The sequence below is a fragment of the Heterocephalus glaber genome, unplaced genomic scaffold (genome assembly GCF_053883595.1).
Source record: "Heterocephalus glaber isolate CG9 unplaced genomic scaffold, H.glaber_assembly_v1.0 deba00000122, whole genome shotgun sequence".
Taxonomy (NCBI): Eukaryota; Metazoa; Chordata; class Mammalia; order Rodentia; family Bathyergidae; genus Heterocephalus; species Heterocephalus glaber.
Window position 1 is genome coordinate 50413510 of NW_028258138.1, and position 26374 is coordinate 50439883.

Here is a 26374-nt window from a genome sequence, read left to right on the forward strand (position 1 = left end):
TTTTGATATCCATGATAATCTCAACTTTATCCACAGAGAAAAAAAGCTGAAGCTTGTTCCTACAAACCTGTCCCCAAGAGCCCTCCAATTTTCACCTCTCTTCATGACTGCAAGCCTATATCCAGAGTCCTAGCATCACTGCTCACACTGTCTACCTCTTCATCCATATTCATTGTCAAGTCTACAGTTAAGAAACTCGAACAAGTTATTGCATTTAGATGTAGTAGTCTGTACAATCTGTTAGGTATTTGTAAAAATGCTTACCGCATTATAACCCATGAATTAGTCAGTGAAATAAAATACATATAAATGTATGTCTGATCTCTTAAAAAGGTTATTTTTAAATCTTTATAACCATTTCCTTTAAACTAGTTTCTCAAAAAGATCAGTGAGCCTACAGAAGACAGTAATAAAAATCTAGCAGTGCTAAATAAAATTATGCAAAATATGAATGACCATAAAAGAAAAGAATTTGAGTCCATGAAAATGCTCCAAATACAAATTCAGGAGATTAAAAATTTTAATGTAAGTAGCACCACTCCCAGCCCAGAGGTAGGGGCTTCCAGGCCACTGTACCACCACTCCCAGAGCAGAGGTAGGGCCTTCCGGGCTGCCACACCACTGCTCCCAGAACAGAGGAAGGGGCTTCTGGGCTTCTGTAGCACTGCTCCCAGTGCAGAGAATAAGGCTTCTGGGCTGCCATACCACCCAGGGCACAGGTAGGGGCTTCCAGGGCTCCATAGCACCACTCCCAGCTCAGAGGGAAGGGGCTTCTGGGCCACCATACCACAGCTCCCAGTCCAGAGGAGGTGAGCTGCACAAGTGGCAACAGTACACACACCCCTGCTGCCCCCCCCAATCAAAATGAGAAGACACATAAACAAGTCTCAAAACCAGACTTCCAGAAAACCTACAGCAACACCAAAGGGAAATGAGATGGAACACTGATGTTGATGATGTGAACCACCAAGCCTCCCTGAACTGGCAACAAAAGAGGAACTATAAAAAATAAAATCAGAAATAATTTCTCAGAAAAGAGCTGAGATTGTCCTCATAGTGCAAGACATGATTAATAAATCTAGAGAAGAGCTGAGGAACATGATGGAATCCCCAAATAGGAAACAAATGGAATCCATAAAGCAGATGCAAAAAGATTTCCAGGAGATTACAAACTCCATTGAAAGTCTACACAGCACAATGAGCCAAGGTGAGGACACAATTTCAGATATAGAAGATAAGATTGCAATTAGTGAACAGGAAAAGAAAAATTGCTTCAAAATTGTAAGGGACCACAAGAAATCAATCCAGCAGCTGCTACACAATGCAAAGAAAAATAACTTAAAACAGATTAGAGTCAACAAAGAAACAGGAGAGAGTGGAGATGACATAAAAAATTGTTCACAGAAGTAATGGCAGAAAACTTCCCAAGCAAGGGAAAAGAATTTGACATACAGATAAGTGAGGCATATAGGACTCCAACTAGCCTTAATCAAAAAACATCTACGCATAGCCATATAGTAGTTAGGAGTCCAGAAAGCCAACAGAAGAACAAAGTTCTAAAAGCAGTTAGAGAAAAGAAACAAATCACATACAAAGGAAATCTCATCAGACTCACAGCAGATTTCTCAGTGCAAACCTTCAAGGCAAGAAGAGCTTGGAGTGTTGGAGTGATGCATTTCAAGCCCTAAAGGAAAACAGCCTCCAACCCAGATTGATGGACCCTGCAAAACTAGCTTTCAAAATTGATGGAGAAATAAGATACTTTCATGACAAAGTGCACCTCAGGAACTTCATGAATACCAAACCAGCACTCCAAAAAATTTTAGACAATACCCTAGGAAAAGACAATGAGGATCACAACCCCAGGAAGCCCAGCAGAATGAATCCATTGGGTGTGACAAATTAAATGCAAAGGGGGAGAATCCAACAAAAAGAAAAGGTCATGACAAGGCTTTTAAAACTTTGAACTTCATCTCCCTAATGAGTGTATAATTCAATCTTATTATTGTACTGATTAGTATTTTTCTGATTCTAGAGTTGCACACCCTTCCTTGTGCTATACTGGCTATTTATCATCTTCTTATGTCTACTTTTTAATTGGGTTGTCTATTAATGAGCTCTAAGAATTCTTTATATATTCTGCTCATAGGTTATATGCATTGTAAATTGGTCTGTTTAAGGACTACTTTTCATTTTAATGATGTCATTTAAAGTTTTAAATTTTGATGGAATCTCATTTATCAATCTTTTTCTTTTATACATCATGTTTTTTGTATCCTAGGTAGTTCTTGCCTAACCTAAATTCATAAATATTTTCCCTTATAATTTCTTCTTAAAGTTTTATACTTTTAGGCTTTCTTATTTACATTCACAGATCCCTTCAAGTTATTTTCATGTATGGGAAAAAAGGGTTGAGGTTAATTTTTTATATACAGATACCAGGTGTTCTAGTGCCATTTGCTGAAAACACTCTCTCTTCCTCAGCTCTTGAATTGAGTTTATATTCTATAAAATGCTAATGTTAAATAATCTTTTAAAACTCAGTGGACCATATATGTGTGGTTCTATTTCTAGATTCTGTTTTATTCAAATGATCTATATGTCTTTCCTTATACCAACACTGCCTTGACTACTGTAGCTTTAGAAGAAGTCTTAAAATTAGGTACTAAATGTCTTCCAACACTGTTTTTGTTTTTTTAACTTTTCTATGTCCTTTGTACTCCTACATAACTTTAAAATTTCAATATCCAGTTCTTCATTTATAGCAAGTATACACAGACCTGAATTTTTATATATACTTTGTGTTTTCTAATCCTGCTAAATTCAAGTACAAGTTCTAGGGGCTCCTAGAGATTTCTTAGTATTTTCTCTGTAGATGACTATTTCATCTACATATAAAGATTTTGCTTCTGCCATGCCAATCCTATCCTAGTTGTTTCATTTTATTGCCAGACTATTTTGGTTTAGACCTCTGTTTCAAAGTCTAATGGACAGATGAAGAGTAGGCATATGTGCCCTTGTTCCCCACTTTAGGGAGAAAGCATTGTATCATCTCCATTCATAGAAGGAGTTTTTGTTGGAAGTATGGAGTGCATGTCTTTGATCTGTTGAGAAGGTTCTGTTCTACTTCTAGTCTCCTGATAGCTTTTACTATGAACAGCTGTAGAATTTAGTCCAATATCCTTTCTCCAACTAGTGACAGGATCATATGGCTTTCTCCTTTCCTCTGTTAAAATGATGACTTTTGGGGGTGGATCGTCCAATGCTGAACCAACACTGCCATCCCTATAACAAAACCACTTTCTACATACTGCCAGATCTGACTTCTAAGAGTTTGTTTTGTTAAACAAATTTCTATCTATGTTCATACATTTTTCTTCTATTATCTTTATCCAGTTTTAGGATTAGCAAAATGTTGAGTTCCTAAAATGAGGGGAGAAGTGTTCCTTCTTTTTTCTGCTTTAATTGTTTGATATAATTTATCAGTTAAAATGTATATGACCCTGCTGTTGTCATATAGGTAAGTTTTCAAGCTAGGAATATACTTTCTTTAATAGGTGCTATTCAAATTTTACATTTCCTCCAGAGTTAGTTTCATTAATTTGTCCTTTAAGTTACTTCTTAGAAGTGGTCAAATTTATTTCAAAAAAGATTTTTGTAATATGCTTTCTATATCCTTTTAAATTCTGCAAAATCTGCGGTAATGTTTCCTAGATCTTAATATTGTAATTTAAAAATTGTATAACTGATATTGTGTAACAGGAAGAAAAGGTCTAAAAGAGCAGGGGAATTGGGAGGGGTAAGGGAAGGGACAAAAGGGAAAGGGAAAAATATGAGAAGAGGAAAAAATGGAAACAAGGTCTTTGCAAATAGGGAAGGGTGGAGGGGGTGAATGGAGGGCAAGGGAAGGGGGAAAAAAATAAGAACCAAGAGATTCATGTAAGGGTACAAGATTCCAATGATGAATGTAACTGTACTGTATACCTAAAATGTACCAATAAAGTTAATGGGGAAAAAAATAAAAAATAAAAAAAAGAAGAAATCAGACAGTTCCTTCAATTAAATGACAATGACAATGCAACATATCAGAATCTATGGGACACAATGAAAGCAGTCTTACGAAGGAAATTCATAGCAGTGAATACTCATATTATGAAAACAGAGCAAGCCCAATTAAACAACCTGAGGCTGAACCTCAAGTTTCTAGAAAAAGAAGAGCAGGACCAACCCAAAGCTCATACAAGGGAGGAAATCATAATGATCACTGTAGAAATCAATTCAATGGAGATGAAGAGAGCAATACAAAAATGAAGCCAAGAGTTGGTTCTTCAAAAGAAAAAACAAAATTGACAAACCCTTAGCCAACCTTACCAGAAAAAGGACAAAAAAGGCCAAAATCCATGCAATTAGGAATGAAAAGGGTGAAATTACAACAGACCCAGCAGAAATCAATACATTCTTCAAGAACCTATATACCAATAAGATGGAAAACACAGAAGAAATGGACAGATTCCTAGATACATATGAATTACCAAAGTTGAATGAAGAAGACCTAAAAATTCTAAACAACCCAATATCAATCAATGAAATTGAAAATGTAATTAAAAACTTATCAACTAAGAAAAGCACAGGTCATGATGGCTCCACTGCTGAATTCTACAAGACATGTAGAGAGGAACTACTGACACTACTGTTTAAACCCTTCAAAGAAATTGAAAGGGAAGCCATACTTCCAAATTCATTCCTGGAAGCAAGCATCACCTTGATTCCCAAAGCAGAGAAAGATCAAATCAAAAAAGAGAATTACAGGCCAATCTCATTAATGAACATAGATGCAAAAATGCTTAAAAGGATACTGACAAATAGAATGCAGAAGGTCATCAAGAAGTTCATACAACCTGACCAAGTGGGATTCCTCCCTGGGATATAGGGATGGTTCAACATATGCATATCAATGCAATACACTATATCAATAGAGGCACGGACAAAAACCATATCATTATCTCCATAGATGCAGAAAAAGCATTTGAGAAAATCCAACATGCATTTATGATAAAAAAAAAAAAAACCTACAAAACATTGGAATAGATGGTCTCTACCACAATCTGATAAAAACCATCTATGAAAACCAACAGCCAATATCATACTAAATGGTCAAAAACTGAAATCCTTCACACTAAAATCAGGAACAAGACAAGGATGCCCACTATCACCACTCCTGTTCAATATAGTCTTGGAAAAATTAGCAATGGCAATTAGATAAGGAAAAGAAATAAAAGGAATAAATATAGGAAAGGAAGAAGTCAAATTGTCATTATTTGCAGATGACATGATACTTTATATAGAAGACCCCAAGAACTCCACCAGAAGTCTTCTAGGCTTAATAACCAACTTCAGTAGAGTAGCTGGAAACAAGGTCAACACACAGAAATCAATAGCTTTCCCCTACACGAACAACTGATTAACTTAGAAAGAAATAGGACAAACAATTCCTTTCACAATAGCACCCAAAAAAATGAAATACCTAGGAATCAACCTAATGAAAGAAATCAAAGGCCTCTTCTATAAACTATATAAAGACCTCTTCTATAAACTATAGCACTCTGAAAAGAGAGATTGAAGATGATATCAGAAAATGGAAAGACATGCCCTGCTCCTGGGTAGGAAGAATCAACATAGTGAAAATGACCATCATTCCAAAATTTCTATATAGATTCAATGCAATCCCAATTGAGATCCCAGCAGCATACTTCATGGACCTTGAGAAAACAGTCCAAAAATTCATTTGGAACAAGAAGAAACCCAAAATACCAAAAGCAATTCTAGGTAACAGAGACATGGTAGGAGATATCACAACCCCCACTTGAAACTATAGTACAAAGCTACTGTGATAAAAACAGCATGGTACTGGCAAAGAAACAGACTTGAGGATCAGTGGAACAGATTAGAAGATGCAGAAACAACGCCAGACACACTCCGCCATCTCATCTTCGACAAAGGAGCCAAACATCCTCCTTGGAGGAAAGATAGCCTCTTTAATAAATGGTGCTGGAAAAAATGGATTTCAACTTGCCAAAGATTAAAACTAAACCTATATCTCTCACCATGCACTAAACTAAAAGCAAAATGGATTAAAGATCTAAATATTAAAACAGAAACGCTGAACCAGCTGGAACACAGATTAGGTCGAACTCTTGAAGACATTGGGGTAGGAAAAGATTTTAGGAACAAAACCTCAGTTGCCTGTGAACTAGCACAAACAATCAACAAGTGGGATCTCTTCTTATGAAAAATCTTCTGCACAGGAAGAGAAGCCACCAGCAGTGTGAAGACACAACCCACAATGTGGGAAAAAATCTTCACCTGATGTTCCTCAGACAAGGTCTACTATCTCAAATCTATAAAGAACTTAAAAAGATCAGACCTCCCAAATTTAAAGACCCAATCTAAAAATGGGCATCTGAAATAAACAGACATTTCTGAGATAAAGAAGTACAAATAGCAAATAACATATGAAAAAAATGTTCAACATCACTGGCCATTGGAGAGATGCAAATGAAAACAATGCTGAGATTCCACCTCACTCCAGAAAAAATGCCTGCTCTCATGAAATCAACCAATAACAAATGCTGATGGGGCTGTGGGGAAAGAGGAACACTGCTCCACTGCTGGTGGGGGTGTAGACTGGTGCAAGCACTGTGGAAATCAGTATGGAGATACCTCAAAGAACTAGGACTGGAAGTCCCATTTGATCCAGCTATTCCCCTGCTGGATATCTTCCCAAAAGAATTAAAAGAATCATACCACCATGATATATGTGCACTCATGTTCATAGCAGCACAATTGGTAATAGCTAAAACTTGGAAGCAACCCAATTGCCCATCAACTGGTGACTGGATAAAGAAAATGTGGTTTTTTTAAATAAAATGGAGTACTACTCAGCCATAAAAAATGAAAAACTAGAGACATTTATAGCTAAATTTATACACATTGAGGTGATACTCTTAAGTGAAATAAGTAGAACACATTTGTGTAAATACTGAATAATTTCTCTAGTATGAGAATCTGAAACTGTAAATAAGGACTAAAAGGTATAATAAATAATGTGAAATAGGAAGAAAAGGGGCAAAGGGGAATGGGAGGTGTGAGGAGTAGGGGAAAAGAAAGAAGGAAATGGAATTAGTATGAGAAAATTGAAAAATGGTTACAAAGTCTTTGTAAATAGGGACGGATAGAGGGGTTGAAGGGAGGGCAGGGGAATGGGGAAAAAAATAAGAACCAAGAGAGATGTAAATGTACAAGTTTCCAATGATATTGTATACCTAAAATGTACCAATAAAATTAATTTTTAAAAAGAACTAAAAAAACAGACTTTCCAAAAACTACAGACACAAGGAAGAATGACCAAGTGAAACGAATAGATACTTTACAGAAGTAGTACAAATGGCCATTAGAGAAATGCAAATGAAAACAACACTAAGTTTCCATCTTACCCCAGAAAAATTGGCCATGATCAAGAAATCAAATAACAACAAATACTGGAGAGGATTCAGAGAAAAAGGAACCCTTCTACACTGTTGGTGGGTAAACTAGCACTACCACTACGAAATCAGTGTGAAGATTCCACAAAAAGCTAAAACTAGAAATTCCATTTGACCCAGCTATTCCCCTTCTAGGTATCTTCTTGAAAAAGTTAAAAGATATCATATTACAGTGATACATACATACCTGTGTTTATAGCAGCACAATTTATAAGAGCTAAGTCTTGGTCTTGGAATTAAAATACATATGTTATGCCTACTATACATAAGGAATGTAAACATTATGTACTGCAAACATGTAGTAATAAAAAAAACTAAGTGGTTTTTAAACTAGTCATAGATCCACCTGATTTGTTCCTGAAATACAAAATGATCATTTGCTTGCTGGTCATAAAGTAGATCTATATCATCTCAAGATAATTGAATTAATAATTATTGTAGACCAATTCTACATCAAGGACTCTGATTTTTTAAATAATGAGCAAGATATAGGCCCAATGTCAAAGAATTCAGTTTAGTGGAATGTCAATGATGCAAGAATTATAACACAAAATAACCCACTGTAATCACATACATGACAGAGAAAAAGGTATGGAAGAAGTCTTAGGGGTTTTATTTATTTAGGGCTCTCTGAAAGGTCCATTTGCTAAAAATATGCATATTCTTCCTCAAACCTGCCCCAGTGCCATGCAATATTGACAATGAGTTGTTCACTTAGAATAATGAACTATTTCCCAAAAGCCCACAAATTGTATTCGTGTGGCTTGGAAAAGACTGATTCCTTAACATTTATGTTGTATTATCCTGGAGTCATTTGTTCTCATAGAAAATGGGGAAGACAGAAGATATTTGTGTTTTGGCAAGACAGTAATTCAAAAATTAATTCATGGGCACAGACCATCAGGGATGAGCTCAGATGGGGCATAAATTCAGAAGGACCTGAAGGTGGACCATCATTTTGAGGGCATAAGCTAAAAGTGACTAGGGCTTGTCCAAGCCAGACTTCTTAAAAACAGATCTATTACTCACTGTCTCATTTTTTTCCCCTACAATTAGGTCATTAATTAATCAACAGATATTTATTAGACATATTTCTCCCACATGTTTTTACAGTATGGTTTTTGGAATCAAATCGAGACCACCCTGTCCTCTCTTTCCAAAGACTGATTTAGAATTTCTTCATGTCCTATTGCCAGCAAGATATTATGCAAATATAGTAAGGAAAAATACTGAAAGCTATTGCCTGCTTGGATAACTGATAGTTGATTTTCTTCTTTCCCCTTCCATGGTAGATTGCTTTAGGTGATTGTTACCATGTTAATGTCTTCTTTGTTCTCCTTAGATAAGTCACCAATTTCTCCTCTCATTACAAGGCAACTGGTGCTGCCCCACCTAACCTTTCTTTAGTTAACTTCATCAGTTTTCTTTCCATCCCATCCTTAATCAGATGAGGAAAAAATGAAGGTTTCTAAGCATTTAAAAGAGTAAAGTTCCAGAGAAGCCAAATAATGACTTAGTATCATTAACTATCAACAAAATTCAAGGCCACAATAAGGCTCCAGGTCCCTTAACATCACTAAACCAAGATCAAAGAATGATTTTCATTTTCACAGTGTCACATAGTATGTATCTTTGAATGGTAACTACAATTCAACCACTGCTAAGACTTATTATTTTTCTTCTAGCTGACAAAAAAAATGTAGGCAGATTCTTGAAAGATGTGTTTATTACTAATGAAAATAGCACGATTATATACTTAAGAAAGATCCTTTCATATACATAAGACTTAAAATTTTTATTTCTACTAATAAGATGAAAAAATTTCAGCAAAATAGTACAGTAACATGAATTTATTTGATCCCACTTTGAATAAATACCATTATAAACAAGATGAAAAAGAAAAACCCATACTTAACATACATGATGATAATGTACACTACTGCTTAAGAATCATCACATAGCCCTGATATATAATTATACATGTATTATCTTATGTCATGTCTTTTTCCTACAAAATTCCTTTAACATTTAAAGAAGTAATTAAATATGAGGAGAAATTAGGATGCAAAATTATTTAACATAGGCTGTAGTTATACTATATGGTTGAGAGGAATGTTTTAACCTGTGTCTTATTATCCTGAAAGGAATGGTTTATCTGTCTCTTATTAATACATAAGAGTAGTGCACAGTCTTACAAAATGCAAGAGTAAAGGGTCCACGTGAGTTCTTTACATCATCCATTACATTATGTAACCCTTCCACCTTCCCACACCCAGCCAGGATCCTTTGTGGTACACAGTGCAGAAGACTTGAGAGTTGTGACCTTCACAACATTTTCCTGCATTTATTACACACACAGGAATACAACGAGCTCAGGTCCTGACTCACTGCAGCCGGACTGTAAAAGAATCTGGCAGCACCCATTTATACTGGGAATTATTAGAAATGTTTTAGAAAAAAATCTGGCCCATATTTTTCTTGGATAAAATATCTCAATTTAATAAAGATAAGTAATTCTCCAAAATCAGCTGTTTCCTGTGGAATACATTCATTGTTTTCTTTTCCCATTCCAAAATGTAAATCCATTTCAAGGGCTGATAAATGTCAAAGTACCCATTGTTGAAAACATGAAAATGACACAAAGATACCAGCTGCCTAAAAATCATGAAATGTAAGACAAACTTAATTTTTTAAAAAGTGTTCAAATGAATAACTTGTTCAGATATCATATTTAAGCCAAGATACTTTTACAGTCTACAAAGAATATTTGTGTAGTTTCCATCATTTTGTCAGAAGTAACATTAAGTCAGGGTAGTTCCACTACACTGTAATTCACCATGTGGCCAAAAAAGAGGAAGTGACGGGACAGGAGGAGGGAAGGGGTGGCAGCCAACCCATGGAGACTACATACAGCAGAAGAAGCAACACAGGTGGGAATAAATCAGGGAAACTTGCGCTTCTTTTATTGTCTAAAGCAAATGTTATTTAGGCCACATAAATGTGAACAAGTATCTTCAAATCATTGCAATAGTAAAAATAGAGCCCTATTTATCAAGTAAATTCTCCTTTATCTAGAACCTATAAAAAATTGTCTAGTTCAATAAAAGACTATAGGGCTGGGATTTAGCTCAGTGGTTCTGCCACCTGCCTTGCAAGCGCAAGGACCCGACTTTGATCCTCGGTACCAAAACCAAAACAACAAACAACAACAAAAAAGACTATATCTACAAGACTTCACAGTACCTTATGAGTCCAGAAAAAGAAAAACAGGTTATTTCCCATGCATTTTTAGTACCTAACTGCATTTTATTATTTTCAAATAAGGTGACTATTTTATTGAACATTGTATCACTTGGTTAATGACAATGTTCTAACATTCAGAACATTTCATTCCTTAATCACAAAACCTAAATGAGAGTTTAGATGACTACATATCAGTAAATTAGTTTGGGGGAAGCTCTTTTAGAAAGAAGCTCTTAAGAGTAGTTTTCTCCATCAGACTGATAGCTCCTTTAGCCCTTTGCTTATAGCAGTGGTTCTTCACTGGGGAAGCTGCATTCTTCAGACTTTCCCACTGTGGTTCAGATACAGCAGAGGCAGAATGAAAGCCTTTATTCCTAAACTGAGAGGCTTTCTGTTCTTTCCCTGATAGTTTAGGGATTCTTTTACTCTTCCCTTCCAGTGGTGTGAAGAGACATTCATGCAGCATGGATAAAAATTATGCAATGGGAAAGTAGAGACTGCAGTGTGTGTCAGAAATCCCCAATTCCCATTTGACTGCTTGGCTCCTGGATACCAATGGCTCAGTTTGTGCTTCTCCGAAGTGTTTCATTTGGTGACCTGCTCTAGACAACCTTTATGTCCATCTAGAATACTTTCAGCAAGCACCCATTCAAAGAGTTCCCATCTAGGGTTAATTTGTGATTTTAAATTTTTTTATCTAACACATGCGCACTTAGGAAAGAAACAAAATCTTAAGCAGAAATCTTTGGAAATTTTACAAATAAAATCAAGCACTTAATAGTGACAAATACCTTTAACACTTATAATGCTTTAAAGATAGCAATCAAATTAGTCCAGAAGAAAATGTTCCAGCAGTAGCATAGTAGTGCCTACATTGAACTAATTGAGGATCCACCATGTGAGTAGGGAATAAAAAGCAATACTGAGATAAAGGAGCCACCCTGAGACACACACAGAGAACTTCTTCACCATATGTACTTTGCAAAATATCTTGATACCCTCAAGGTGTTCATTTGGCTCACAATGCATATAACCAGCCTCACCATTTAGTTCACGCTAATCTCATAATAAGTTGAAATTGGCAGTCATCAAGTTGAGAAAAAAACAGTGAACTCTATCCCTGGTTAATTATATCTGGTCAGAAATAAGCCAAAATGTTCAAGACTATTTTTGGCAAACATGGAGTTGTCCAATATAAAATGTTGGTATTAATAATAACCTATTGCCTATGTCTTTCAATATTAATAGTGATGATTATTTGGCCTTCTTGTCCCCTCTCAAGGATACCCACTCAAAAAACCCTAGGAGACAAAATGAACATTTCCATTTTCAGGCAAAATTTATGTAAGGTGTGGATTTTCCCAACCTTTACAATTTTAAGAATACTTTAATTGCAATAAAAATCTCATCCTATTTTGTGTAAGCAGAAATTAATTTGGACAGAAGTTATTATACAAAGGAGAAACAATGAAGATGAACTGATCTATACTAAGTGCTGTTTTCAAAATTAATACGCCAATAACTACAGAAAAACCAGGATTTGACCAAGATATTTTTCAATCTCAGAATCAGAAACCTATCAGTACTGACTCAGTCCACCAGTCAACTGGCAAAGCATATTGTCAATGCTGTGCCCTTGACCTAATACCCACTCCCTCACTGCCCTTGTGATTAAATTGGGTTTCAGACAAATGGGAACCATCTAAACCTTACAGAGATATATTATTCCTGAAAGTTAAAAAAAACAGGATTTTGATATAGTTAATATAACAATATTTTTTTCTTGATTAATATGTTCAGGAAATTCAAAACTTTAGTAGAAGCATCAAACATAAGCCTAACTCTATGCTGTAGCAAAAAGAATCCTTTGTTCAAAAAAGTATCATTTTATTTAAATGAATGTCTGACTTTAAACTATATCAAACTTATTTCAAAGGCTTCCTCTATTACAGCTAACAATAACAAATATGATACAAAATAGTTTTCCTACTGGGAAGCTGGAAGCACAGCTCTTAGGAGATACCTTCAAAGATTCAGAAGCAGACAGCAAATGCAGCCCTAACTCCCAGGTCTGGCTTTTTTTCTTAACAGAATACTTTCAAGAACTCACGCATTTTTTAATTTCTTTAAACACAACTCTTGGTCTTTAAAGTAAAAATTGTCAAATTTCTTTCTACATTCTGAAAATTTAAGGTAGGAAAAAAGTATACTTCACATTTATTTACTTTTTTAATAGAAAACTCTTCTTCCAACATTGTTCAAAAATCCAGATTAATTTTATGGCATAGGTAACAAGTGGTCTCCATCTTCTCCAGGCTTCTAATCAGTGTCAAAATAGGTACTTAGGTTAAAGTTCTTCCCTGCCATGAAAAAACAAAAAGCAATCCATTGGAAAAGCAAGAATATACTGAAATACATTTTTGTTGTAATACATCACCAAGCTACATTTCTAGAATCATCAATGCTTTCAACATTATTTCTTTGCAGGAAGATTTTTCTGACCTATGCCAAGTTAACCAACAAAAACCTTTACAATGCTTTTGTTTTGTTTTTGTTTTTTTTGGTACCAGGGATCGAACTCGGGTCCTTGCACTTGTGCAGCAGGCCACAAAACCACTGAGCTAAATCCCCGGCCCTACAATGCTTTTATTGAATACTAAATTAAGCCCATAAATATTTTTTTGCCCATGTGATGCTTTTATTGCATACTAAATTAAGCCCATAGATATTTTCTTGGGTTTGTGGATGAAAGCTCGGAGACTAAGTAAAAAATGAAAATACTATGTGGATTATGGGATCATGGGGTTATGGGCCTAATTTTTTCAATGTCATCTTCCCTCTATGAATAGCCCCCTCAAAGTTGTAGTGTCTTGTACTCTTTAATCCTCTTTTTTTTTCCTTTCTTTTTTTATTGTTTCATAGGATTTTCTTGTTTAACTTTTCTTTGTTTCATGGATTTTTTTGTATATTTTAATGTAAGGTAGTTCATATAGTTCATCAAATGAAACTGAAGCATGTAGTCAATCTGCTTATCCCTAATTAGGACAAATCTTTTGTATGGACTTTCAATTTAGGGAGTACATTCAGGCTGGTGGCTCTGAAGGACTTATATAGGGTCTTAGGAAAGATAATAATGTCATTCATGTTCTTTGTACTGAATACTACTGAAATGGAGCCATGGGCCATTTGCTAGCAAGAGCTGCAAAGATGAATGGATGTTCTGGTAAACATAGCTACTGGTATTACTGCTCTGACAGCATTCAGCACAACCGGCAACACCTCCTGAAAGCCAAGTCAAATTTTTAGAGGCAGCTCCACTATACATATGGAATTTTTAAAGCATCTTATTCAGTTTCTTTAGGTGGAAATTTGTTCCCTCTACCAGAGATGGACAATGAGGGACCTATCAGACAAAAAGGATTTGAAACAAGAAGGAATGAGGCTCTGTTCAGGACCATGGGTGTTATCCTGAACTTTCATCAACTTCTTTTATGAACACACATGAATTGCTCTGGTAGAAGATGCCTGGATGAGACCCATCCATGTGCAAACACTTCTGTGGTGACAACATAAGATCAAATATTAACAATAAGTTGTAATTTCACTATATTCAACTAATGTCCACAATGGTCTCTTTACAAAATAGTTTACTTTTGTAACCTAAGACTTGTTGTGGGCACTGGGGAACAAAGAAAAATGCTCACAATGGTCTCTTCACAAGATAGTTTATTTTTATAACCTAAAGTTTGTTGTGCATCTTGGGAAACAAAGAAAAAAATTACAGACACTTGCCCAGAATGCATGATGGGTAAACAAATGAGAAGAGACAGAATGAAATTATAATAAACTTGATAAAGATGAGAGATACTCTTAATGAAGCTTATAATTCAAAACATACTGAACAGTGTCTATTTATGAATACTCAAATCTTTTCATAGCAACCAGTTATGAAAAGTATTTTATATCATTGAACTATAGGTGAGATCCATAGTAACAAGAAAGAAATTATGACACAGCCTAGGGATTTCTAGACCAAAACAGTGTCAGAGTTTTAAATCATCTCTGCCTTGCTATCATTATCATCTTAAGTAAATCATTTTATCTCTCCAAGGCTTTCTTTCCTCATATAAAAAATATCCAACTTACAAAGCTATTATAAGGAATAAATTAGATTACAGTAATACCTCGATTTACAAATGCTTCTTTTTGCAAACAGTTCAGTTCACAAACAAAAGCACTTGGCAAAATTTCACTTCCATTCACAAACTCCACATCAGGTGACCAATACAACCATGGCCATCTTTCCCATACAAATACAAACACAGCCATCTTCCTCAAAATTGTAAAACAAATTAAGTTCATAAACTGAGGTACCACTATATCTGTGTGGTCAGTCATAAACTCTAAAGAAGTCAATCAATGTTGGGTATCACCAAGTTCCATCACACAGAGATGAATTACATGCTCATGATGGTGACACTACTCTAGGACAAGCTATTAGGACGATGAGCAGGAGGACTATGAAAATACTTACATTTGATGCTCTCTCACAAAAGCTGCAAACTCAGGATCATTGACATAGAGTTCCAAAATTCTCATTCTCTCTTGAATTTCCTTAAAAAATAAAAAGGGGCCCCATATTGTATTAGAACAACCTCAATAGTCTTTTAAAAGTCATTCTAACTATTATAAGGAATTGTGAGTTTCTGGGTTATCCAAGGGAATGTCATAAAGAAGAATTGCTTTAATGTTGGATATTACATGTACTGCTCTAACTCCGACACAAATTTCTAAGAAAGAAATGAAGGAAAAAGAGAGTATTTGTTAATAATGGAAAGAGGAGCAGGGAATAAAGTACAGCTCTAAGTTGAATAACCTCTGCATACCACACTGAGAGACATCATGAGGAAGAACTAATCATGAAATATTTTTCATCCTCTCTTGAGCCACCTGCATACATACATAGACACACACACACACACACACTAGCAGTAGCAGCAGCAGCAGCACAGTAACAAAAATGCAAAGTTTCTACCTCTTTGGAAAGGCCACTACTCTCATACATCTGTCTGATTTCTTCTCTGCTCAGGCCACCAATCACTTCCTCACAAGCTGAGCCATAGAAGGGATGCTGAGGATAGGGTTGCTCATATTGCTCATATCCAGCCAAGTGGCTGTCAAATACAGGGTTGCATTTTACAGCATTCTCCATGGATGAAAGGCTGTCAGGCTGCCTGCTGAAGCCACAAAAAGAAAGATATAATTGATTCATGTTCTTCTTTGGTGCTCAATGATTTGGAACACTACCTGGGACAAGGTTTCTGCTGGTAAAGGGAAAGAAGAGAAATAGACACAAGGTTGGGGGGGGGGGTGCTGTGAAAAATATCCACATCAACTTCAAAAATTATTTATCAGGTACTATCATTATTACCTTCTCAGCCGTATGTAAGGATCCTGTGGAATTTTTCCATGTTTCATTCATCTTATTTTTCCACAGTGTCTCAATAAATGTTAGTTGAGAAATATGTCTTCCAGTTGATCGTTTCCATTCAACAAATAAAACTGCATTATTCCCAGAGGTATACATACCCAAAATCAGTATGTAATCACTTAGATAAAAAAGAACCCCTCTACACAGTTGGTGGAAATGTAAACTAGTGCAACCATTATGGAAAGCAGAATGAAGATTCTTCAAAAAGCTAAAAAATGGCCAGGGGTTTAGCTTGGTAATTTCGCCGCCTGCTGTGCAAGGACCCGAGTTCAATCCCTGGCACCAAAGAAAAAAGCTAAAAAATAGAAATTCCATTCAACTCAGCTATTTCCCTTCTATGAACCTTCCCAAAAGGTTAATGATATCAGGTTATAGTAATGCATGCATATTCTTATTTATAACAGCATAATTCACAATAGCTGAGAAGCTGAGAAGCAGTTTACATGTCCATCAATGGATAAATGGATAAAGAAAGTGTGGTATTTATGTGCAATGGAGTGCTACTGTGCCATAAAGAAGGATGAACTTGAGCTATGTGTAGGAAAATGAATGCACCTTGAGATCATAATTTTAACTGTAATAAACCAGACACACAAGCTTAAATATCACAGTTTCTCTTATATGAGAAATACAAAATATAAACAAAGAGGAAAATAAAAGATAGCTAATAGAAAATAGGAAAATGGGTCTTTTGTAAAAGGGAAGAGGACCAAGAGATGGAAAGGGGGGAGGGAGAGGGAAAAAAGGATGAAAAAAAGAATTTAGATGTGTTATATAATCATTATGCCTGCAAACATGCGCTAATAAAATAAAAAGCGGGAGGAAAATGGATGCTTCTACAGTGTGCCTAGAGGTCCATGTAGGCCTCCCTTGAGTTGGCTCATGATTCACTCAACTAGCTGAAAAGAGTTCCAGCCACTCCAGAAAATGTCTATTCTTTTGTTCAGCAAAATACCACAACTATTGCTAAAACTTTTAAGACTCTACCCCATAGGCAAAGCTAGTTCACTTCTCATCTAGGCTCCTTAGCAGCTCATTAGTTATGCCAGATGCTAATGTTTCTCTCCAACCAGATACCTCTCTGAAGACAGGGACCATGCTTTTACTCAACTTTATAGCTCTCTCCCCTCCACCCACATCCTTGCCCGGTATCTGGTACATAGTAAGTACTAAATGAATGAGTAAATGCAATGTTTTATTCCATCAGAGAGCTCTTTTCCTTAGTTACCTGAAGGGCCTCCCTCTTTCTCTCCTGACATGCTGAGCTTGAAGAGTCTTGACAAGGAAGAAGATGACGACAGAACAGATGAGGAGAAGTCCAACCACAGAGGCTACGGTGATGCCGATGACCAAAGGCTCAGACACAAATTCCTCACAGTGCTCACCTCGGTACCACCAGTTTTCACCTACACGGCATCTGCAAAGAGCAGTAACCAAATCCAAAATCTGAGATACTCTGCTGAAAGTGACAATGAAGAGCAGAACCTTCAGTGGGACTGGGAAAAGTAAAGATATAAATGTTGACCACGTGACGCTCCATTAAAGAATTGAATATAGGGCTGGGGATGTAGTCAGTGATAGAGCATTTGGCTGAGCATTCACAATGCCCTGGGTTTGATCGCTAGCATGGGGAGGGGGGGTAGATATACATGTTACATGAGCACGTGATTTAAGGCTGTGCATAATGCCTGGCAGATCTAATATATTCTCAATGATTGCCTCTAAATGACCAAATAAAAATTAAATAGACTTAAATATTCCATTTAATCTCTTTATTTATGGATAACAAAAAAAAGGTGCAAGAAGGAATGTGAGTGGTATTAGGTTATACAGCTAGTCAATAACAGAACTGGATCTAGAACTCTGTTCTCCAGGCCTTTTACATCCTTTCACCACACTAAAGAAATTCTTCAAATCCTGAGGCCATGCACTTGTGTAAAAATGTCTTCAATATCCACAACAGCAAGGAAGTCCCTGCTTTGCAAAATAATATCAGTTTCTCTGGATGCCAAGAAATTGTTTTTCCTTAGTGTTCTACCTAAACTTTTTACTGTTAACAAAAGGGTCTGGATCATTTCTACTTATCTTCTCTGTTTGGGGTATTTATGCCAACATTTGCCAATTTTGACGTACAAATTGCCCTGCTATGTATGTTACTCCTCTGTATTCTCAGCATCCTCTGCTCTTGTAGGCATCTACAAGATGGTTGTGTGTGGTTGGAAAGTTAATTTGTTTGGCTTTGTTTAAGAGAGGTAAGCAGTGAAGTGTCATCAGACTAACTGAATATGTACTTTGCAGTATTTTCATTGGTGTCAAGTGTACCTAAAGAAAAATGTGTTTGTTATCACTTTGATACCTTCAAGTGCTACTTGTTTTACTTTATTTTTCAATACTTAGTAGTACAGGGAGGAGTTCAAAGACATTAAAAATATAATCAAGCAGAACAATACCTGTTTTTAACCTTCAAGAATAAAGTGTTAATCTTATGTCTAAACCTCATTTGAATACCAATGTCCTTATCATCACCATTAAAATCATAACAGAAAGAGCTCTAGTTATGCCAAGCACTCTGAATAGTATGATTTAAACAAATTTTTTTTGTTAAATTCTTTTATTGGCACATTTTAGGTATACAACACAATTACATTTCTCATTGGGAATTGTACCTTTACATAATGCATCTTACTTCTTATTTTTTCCCCATTCCTAGCCCTCCCTTCAACCTGTCCACCCTTCCCTATTTACAAAGACTTTATTTCCATTTTTTCCATTTCTCAGCATTTTTCCTTTCCCTTCTTTCCTTTCCCCTGTGCCTCCCACTACCCCTAACCCTTTGGACCTTTTATTCCTATTTTACATTATTGATTATTCATTCTAATCATTGGTACATTTTAGGTATACAATATAATGACATTCATCATTGGAAATTTGCACCTTTACATAGTCTCTCTTGCTTCTTATTTTTCACCCTTGCCCAGCCCTCCCATCAACCCCTCCATTCCTCTCTATTTACAAAGATTTTGTTCCTATTTTTCCATTTTCTCATATTAATCCCATTCCCTTCTACCCTTTCCCCATCTCTCCCACTTCCTTCCCCTTTGCCCCTTTTCTTCCTATTTCATATTACTAATTACATATTTTAGTCCTTATTTACACTTTCACTTTCCCACACCAGAGAAACTATTCAGTATTTACACATGTGTGTCCTATTTATCTCACTTAAGAGTATCGCCTCAATGTGCATCCACTTAGCAATAAATGTCTCTAATTTCTCATTATTTATGGCTGAGTAGTACCTCATTTTATTAAAAAAAAAAAACCACATTTTCTGTATCCAGTCTCCAGTTGATGGGCATTTGGGCTGTTTCCAAGTTTTAGCTATCACAAACTGTGCTGCTATGAACATGGGCGCACATATATCATTGTGGTATGATTCTTTTAATTCTTTGGGAAAGATCTCCAGGCGTGGAATAGTGGGGTCAAATGGGACTTCCAGTCCTAGTTCTTTGAGGTATCTCCACACTGATTTCCACAATGGTTGTACCAGTCTACACTCCCACCAGCAGTGGAGCAGTGTTCCTCTTTCCCCACAGCCCCGTCAGCATTTGTTATTGGTTGATTTCATGATAGCAGCCATTCTTTCTGTAGTGAGGTGGAATCTCAGTGTTGTTTTCATTTGCATCTCTCGAATGACCAGTGATGTTGAACATTTTTTCATGTATTTATTTGCTATTTCTACTTCTTTATCTGAGAAATGTCTGTTCATTTCAGAAGCCCATTTTTGGACTGGGTCTTTACATTTGGGAAGTCTGATCTTTTTAAATTCTTTGTAGATTCAAGATAGTAGACCTTTGTCTGAGGAAAAGCAGGTGAAGATTTTTTCCCACATTGTGGGGTGTCTCTTCACACTGCTGGTGGTTCCTCTTGCTGTGCAGAAGCCTTTTAATAAGAAGAGATCCCACTTGTTGATTGTTTGTGCTAGTTCACAGGCAACTGAGGTTTTGTTCCTAAAAGCTTTTCCTACACCGATGTCTTCAAGGGTTCTACCTAACCTCTGTTCCAACTGGTTCAGAGTTTCTATTTTCATATTTAGATCTTTAATCCATTTTGATTTTAGTTTAGTGCATGGTGAGAGATATAGGTCTAGTTTTAATCTTTGGCAAGTTGAAACCCAATTTTTCCAGCACCATTTATTAAAGAGGCTATCTTTCCTCCAGTGAGGGTGTTTGGCTCCTTTGTTGAAGATGAGATGGCTGAGTGTGTCTGGCATTGTTTCTGCATCTTCTAATCTGTTCCACTGGTCCTCAGGTCTGTTTCTTTGCCAGTACCATGCTGTTTTTATCACAGTAGCTTGGTAGTCTAGCTGCAGGTGTCTGTCTGCTATGTCTCTGTTACCTAGAATTGCTTTTGCTATTCTGGGTCTCTTCTTGTTCCAAATAAATTTTTGGATTGTTTTCTCAAGGTTCATGAAGTACGCTACTGGGATCTCAACTGGAATTGCATTAAATCTATATAGCAGTCTTGGGAGTATGGCCATTTTCACTATATTAATCCTTCCTACCCAGGAACAGGGGATGTCTGTCCATTTTCTGATATCATCTTCAATCTCTCTTTTCAGAGTGCCATAGTTTTCAGAGAAGAGGTCTTTGATTTCTTTCATTAGGTTGATTCCTAGGTATTTCAGTTTTTTGGATGCTATTGTGAAAGGAATTATTTGCCCTATTTCTCTCTCGGTGAGTCTGTCATTGGTGTAGAGGAAAGCTATTGATTTCTGTGTGTTGACCTTGTAACCAGGTACTTGACTGAATTTGGTTATTAAGTCTAGGAGACTTTTGGTGGAGTTCTTGGGGTCTTCTATATAGAGTATCATGTCATCTGAAAATAATGACAATTTGACTTCTTCATTTCCGAACTTTATTCCTTTTATTTCTTTCTCTTGTCTAATTGCTGTGGCTAATGTTTCCAGAATTATATTGAACAAGAGTGGTGATAGTGGACATCCTTGTCTTGTTCCTGATTTTAGTGTGAAGGATTTCAGTTTTTGACCATTTAGTATGATACTGGCTGCTCGGTTTTCATAGATGGCTTTTATCAGTTTGAGGTAGAGACCATCTATTCCTATTTTTTGTAGGGTTTTTATCATAAATGCATGTTGGATTGTGTAAAATGCTTTTTCTGCATCTATGGAGATAATCATATGGTTTTTGTCCTTGGCTCTATTGATATAGTGTATTACATTGATTGATTGGTTTATATTGAACCATCCCTACATCCCTGGGATGAATCCCACCTGATCAGGGTTTATGATGTTCTTGATGGTCTCCTGCATTCTATTTGCCAGTATCTTATTAAGGATTTTTGCATCTATGTTCATTAGTGAGATTGGCCTATAGTTCTCCTTTTCGGTTGGGACTTTCTGTGCTTTGGGGATCAAAGTGATGCTTGCTTCCAGGAATGGATTTGGGAGTATTGCTTCCCTTTCAATTTCACTGAAGAGTTTAAACAGTAGTGGCAGCAGTTCCTCTCTAAATGTCTTGTAGAATTCAGCAGTGAAGCCATCAGGGCCCAGGCTTTTCTTAGTTGATAAGTTTTTAATTACATTTTCAATTTCATTGATTGATATTGGGTTGTTCAGAATTTTTAGGTCTTCTTCATTCAACTTTGGTAATTCATACATGTCTAGGAATTTGCCCATTTCATCTGTGTTGTCCATCTTATTGGCGTATAGGTTCTGGAAGTAGGTATTGATGATCCTCTGGATTTCTATTGGGTCTGTTGTAGTTTCACCCTTTTCATTCCTAATTGCATGGATTTGGGCCTTTTCTTTCCTTTTTCTGATAAAGTTGGCTAAGGGTTTGTCAACTCTGTTGATTCTTTTGAAGAACCAACTGTTGGCTTCATTGATTTTTTGTATTGTTCTCCCAGTCTCCATTGCATTAATTTCTCCTCTGAGCTTTATAATTTCCTCCTTTGTAGGAGCTTTGGGTTTGCCCTGCTCTTCTTTTTCTAGAAGTTTGAGGTTCAGCATCAGGTTGTTTAATTGGGCTCGTTCTGTTTTCCTAATATGCATAATCACTGCTATGAATTTCCCTCATAAGACTGCTTTCATTGTGTCCCATAGATTCCGATATGTTGCATTGTCATTGTCATTTAATTGAAGGAACTGTCTGATTTCTTCTTTAATTTCCTCTGTGACCCATTGGTTATTCAGAAGTGTGTTGTTCAATTTCCACGTGCTTATGAAATTTTTTGAGTTTCTTTTGTTATGAATCTCCAGTTTCATCACACTATGGTCTGAAAATACACAGGGGATAACTTCAATTCCTTTGCACTTACTTAGACATGTTCTATGTGTGAGTATGTGGTCTATTTTGGAGAATGACCCATGTGCAGCTGAGAAGAATGTGTGTTCTGATTTTGTGGGGTGGAAGACTCTGTAAACATCTGTTAAGTTCATTTGTTCAAGAGTTCGATTGAGTTCTAGTATTTCATTACTTATTTCTTGTCTAGTTGGTCTATTTCTGACAGTGGGGTATTGAGGTCCCCCACTACAATTGTATTAGTGCATATATGACTTTTCATGTCCCTTAGTATTTGTTTTATATAGTTGGGCGCACTAGTGTTTGGTGCATAGATATTTATGCTTCTCATCTCTTCCTCTTGGATTGTTCCCTTTACAAGGCTGTGCTGTCCTTCTTTTTCTCTCTTAATTAGTGTTGGTTTGAAATCTACTTGATCTGCAAAGAGGATACCTCCTCCTGCTTTTTTTTGGGTTCCCATTGCATGGAGTATTGTTTTCCACCCTTTAACTTTCAGTCTATGAGTTTCTTTTTGAATTAAGTGTGTTTCTTGTATGCAGCCTATTGTTGAATTTTGCTTCTTGACCCATTCTGCCAGTCTGTTTCTTTTGTTTGGTGAACTGAGACCATTAACGTTGATGGTTATAACTGAAATGTATTGACTTGTCATTGCCATGACTTTTTCTTTTTGTTGGGTTCTCCCCCTCTACCTTTAATTTCTTGTCGTGCCAGATGGGTTCATTCTGCTTTCCTTCCTGGGGTTGTGATCCTGTCTGTTCCTAGAATATTGTGTAAAATTCTTTGGAGTGCTGGTTTGGTATTCATGAAGTTCCTAAGGTGCTCTTTGTCATGAAAGTATCTTATTTCTCCATCAATTCTGAAAGATAGCTTTGTAGGCTACATCAATCTGGGTTTGAGGCTGTTTTCTTTTAGGGTTTGAGATATGTCACTCCAAGCTCTTCCTGCCTTGAGGGTTTGTGTTGAGAAGTCTGCTGTGATTCTAATGGGCTTTCCTTTGTATGTGATTTCTTTTCTCTAACTGCTTGTAGAACTTTGTTCTTCTGTTGAGTTTCTGGAATCTTAACAATTATATGCCTATGTGTAGATTCTTTTTGATCAAGTCTGTTTGGAGTCCTATATGCCTCACTTATCTGTATGTCAAGTTCTGTTCCCCTGCTTGGGAAGTTTTCTGCCATTACTTCTGTGAAGCGTTTTTTTATGTCATCTGCACTCTCTCCTGTTTCTTCATTGAGCCCAGTCAGTCTTATGTTATTCTTCTTTGCATCATCTAGCAGCTGCTGGATTGATTTCTCATGTTCCCTTATAATTTTGAAGCAATTTTTCTTTTCCTGGTCACTAATTGTAATCTTATCTTCTATATCTGAAATTCTGTCCTCACATTGGCTCATTCTGCTGTGTAGACTTTCAGTGGAGTTTTTTATGTCCTGGAAATCTATTTGCATCTGTTTTATGGATTCCATTTGTTTCCTATGTTGGGATTCCATCATGTTCCTGAGCTCCTCTCTAGATTTATTAATCATGTCTTGCACTAGGGGCACAATTTCTCCTGTTATCTGAGAAATTATCTCTGATTTCATTTTTTCCAGATCCCCTTTTGTTGCCAGTTCAGTGGGTCCAGGTGGTTGAGTATCAGAGTGTTCCATCTCGTTTCCCTTTGGGGTTGCTGTAGGTGATCTGGAAGTCTGGTTTTGAGACTTATTTACATGTTTTCTCATTTTCATTGGGGGGGCAGGGGGGTGCTGTTGGCACCCGTGAGGATCACATCCTCTGAATTGGGAGAGGTGGGATAGGATCCAGGAGTGGCGGTAGGGATGGTGGCCCAGAAGCCCCTTCCTCTGTGCTAGGAGCAGTGGGAGGGATGGTGGCCGGGAAGCTCCTTCCTCTGGACCAGGAGCAGTAGGACGGCAGCTCAGAAGCCACTGCCTCTGGGCCCGGAGTGGCGGGAGGGATGGTGGCCCGGAGGCCCCTTCCTTTGGGCTGGCAGCAGCGGGACAGAAGGTGGTCCAAAAGCCCTTTCCTCTGGGCTGGGAGCAGCAGGAGGGATGGTGGCCAGGAAGCCCCTTCCTCTGGGCCAGGAGCAGTGGGATGTTAGCTCAGAAGCCCCTACCTCTGGGCCAGGAGTGGCCAGACCCAGTACCGTGGTCTGGTGGTCTGCTGTCCTCTGCGTCTTTGTAGTTTGGAACCAGGTGGCTGTATAGAGGAGCAATGTGGGGGTGTCCAGTGGATTGCTGCCATGGCACAGGCTGATTCTGCGTGTTCCCCGTGACTCGCAACCTCAGTAGGGCATCCGCAGACCTGCCTGTCTCAACAAATTTTTGATAGTTCTCTAACAGCATAAAATAACCAAATGAAAAATAGTCAGTCCTATTTAAATGACCCAGTCTTCACATGAGAATTAGATGACATCTAACTACTGCCTATATAATAAATATACTGATTTCCCTAAATCAACCCATTTTATTTAGCAGTCTCTATAACTTTGGAAGTCAAGAATCTAAAGTTACAACATACCTACAAATGGCCCCATGCCCAGGCATAATATCACATTTTCCATTGTTCAAGCAGAAGTCAGGCTGCAGGTCACAGAGACTCTGACAAGGTAATTCATCCACACTCAGGTACCCAGGGTAGCATCTGCACTTTGCCTCTCCACTCCAGGGGTTGACCAGACATTCAGAAAATTCATTGCAGGCCTGGAACTTGCAAGGGTTGGCTTCATCACCTTAAATATCAAACAAATCAAAAAATGATATGAGGAAAAGCCAAAAAAATGTGATTCATCTTAAATTGATAAATTTGTGTCAAATTTCTCTGAAAGTCAGAGCCAAATCATAAAACCCTATGGCCCTGGCCAGCCACTATATGTTTTATCTAGAGATTATGTCAAAACCTTAAAAAAAATCAATGTCATGTAACCACAGATCTAAATTAAATACACTTTTCATATACTATTCATTGCCACAAACCTTATCTTTCTGTAGTCTACCCCCAGTCTGTACACACTGCCTCCTCCAAACTGGATGAAGAGAGAGAGCCCAGAGAAGAACTGATAAGGAGCCTCAAGGATGGGTATAGCCAAATAAGAGCAGCCTTAGAGCCTAGGGCAGAGAGGGTGAACTGGTCCCAGCACCCAGAAGGAAGCTCCCTCACTGCCATCCCAGGCTCCTAGGGCAGTGAAGCTCAGCCGGTCCCAGTACCTGGAAGGAAGCTCCCCACCTCCATCCCAGGTTCCTAGGGCAGAGAAGGTAAGCTGGTCCCAGCACCCAGAAGGAAGCTCCCCCACCACCATCCCAGGCTCCTAGGGCAGTGAAGCTCAGTCGGTCCCAGCACCCGGAAGGAAGCTCCCCGCCTCTATCCCAGGCTCCTAGGGCAGAGAGGGTGAGCCGGTCCCAGTACCCAGAATGAAGCTCCCCCACTGCCAGCCCAGGCTCCTAGGGCAGAGAAGCTGAGCTGGTCCCAGAACCTGGAAGGAAGCTCCCCCGCTGCCATCCCAAGCTCCTAGGGCAGAGAAGGTGAACCACGTGGGCGCCAGAAGCACCCCCACACACACACCGTGGAAATGAGAAGACACATAAACAAGCCTCAAAAACAGACTTCCAGATCACCTACAGAAACCCCAAAGGGAAACGAGATGGAACACTCTGATACTCAACCACCTGCACTCTCTGAACTGGCAACAAAAGGGGATCTGGGAAAAATGAAATCAGAAATAATTACTCAGATAACAGCAAAAATTTTGCTCATGGCACAAGACATGATTAATAAATTTAGAGAGGACA

General features: G+C 37.5%; 1 protein-coding gene and 1 long non-coding RNA gene across 9 annotated transcripts in view; one reads left to right on the forward strand and one right to left on the reverse strand.

The window, feature by feature from the left end:
• Positions 1-17638, forward strand: part of LOC147830426 (uncharacterized) — a 44989-nt gene extending 27351 nt beyond the window's left edge. The window contains exon 3 of the long non-coding RNA XR_015452533.1: positions 17510-17638. This is a non-coding gene — a long non-coding RNA (uncharacterized LOC147830426). The remainder of the gene's footprint in view (positions 1-17509) is intronic.
• The window catches only part of Impg2 (interphotoreceptor matrix proteoglycan 2), a 240980-nt gene that overhangs the window by 108921 nt on the left and 105685 nt on the right, over positions 1-26374 (reverse strand). For 5 of the 8 annotated variants that reach the window (XM_087214545.1, XM_087214537.1, XM_087214529.1 and 2 more), the window contains 5 exons: positions 25107-25317; positions 17504-17692; positions 15820-16021; positions 15319-15398; positions 2037-13144 (listed from right to left, as the gene is read on the reverse strand). In XM_087214545.1, coding sequence (XP_087070671.1) covers positions 13132-13144; positions 15319-15398; positions 15820-16021; positions 17504-17692; positions 25107-25317 — 695 coding nt within the window. In that variant the 3' untranslated portion in view covers positions 2037-13131. Of the gene's footprint in view, positions 1-2036; positions 13145-15318; positions 15399-15819; positions 16022-17503; positions 17693-25106; positions 25318-26374 lie in introns of those variants that run through there. The other 3 variants (XR_015452507.1, XR_015452506.1, XM_087214524.1) reach the window with 2 other exon arrangements.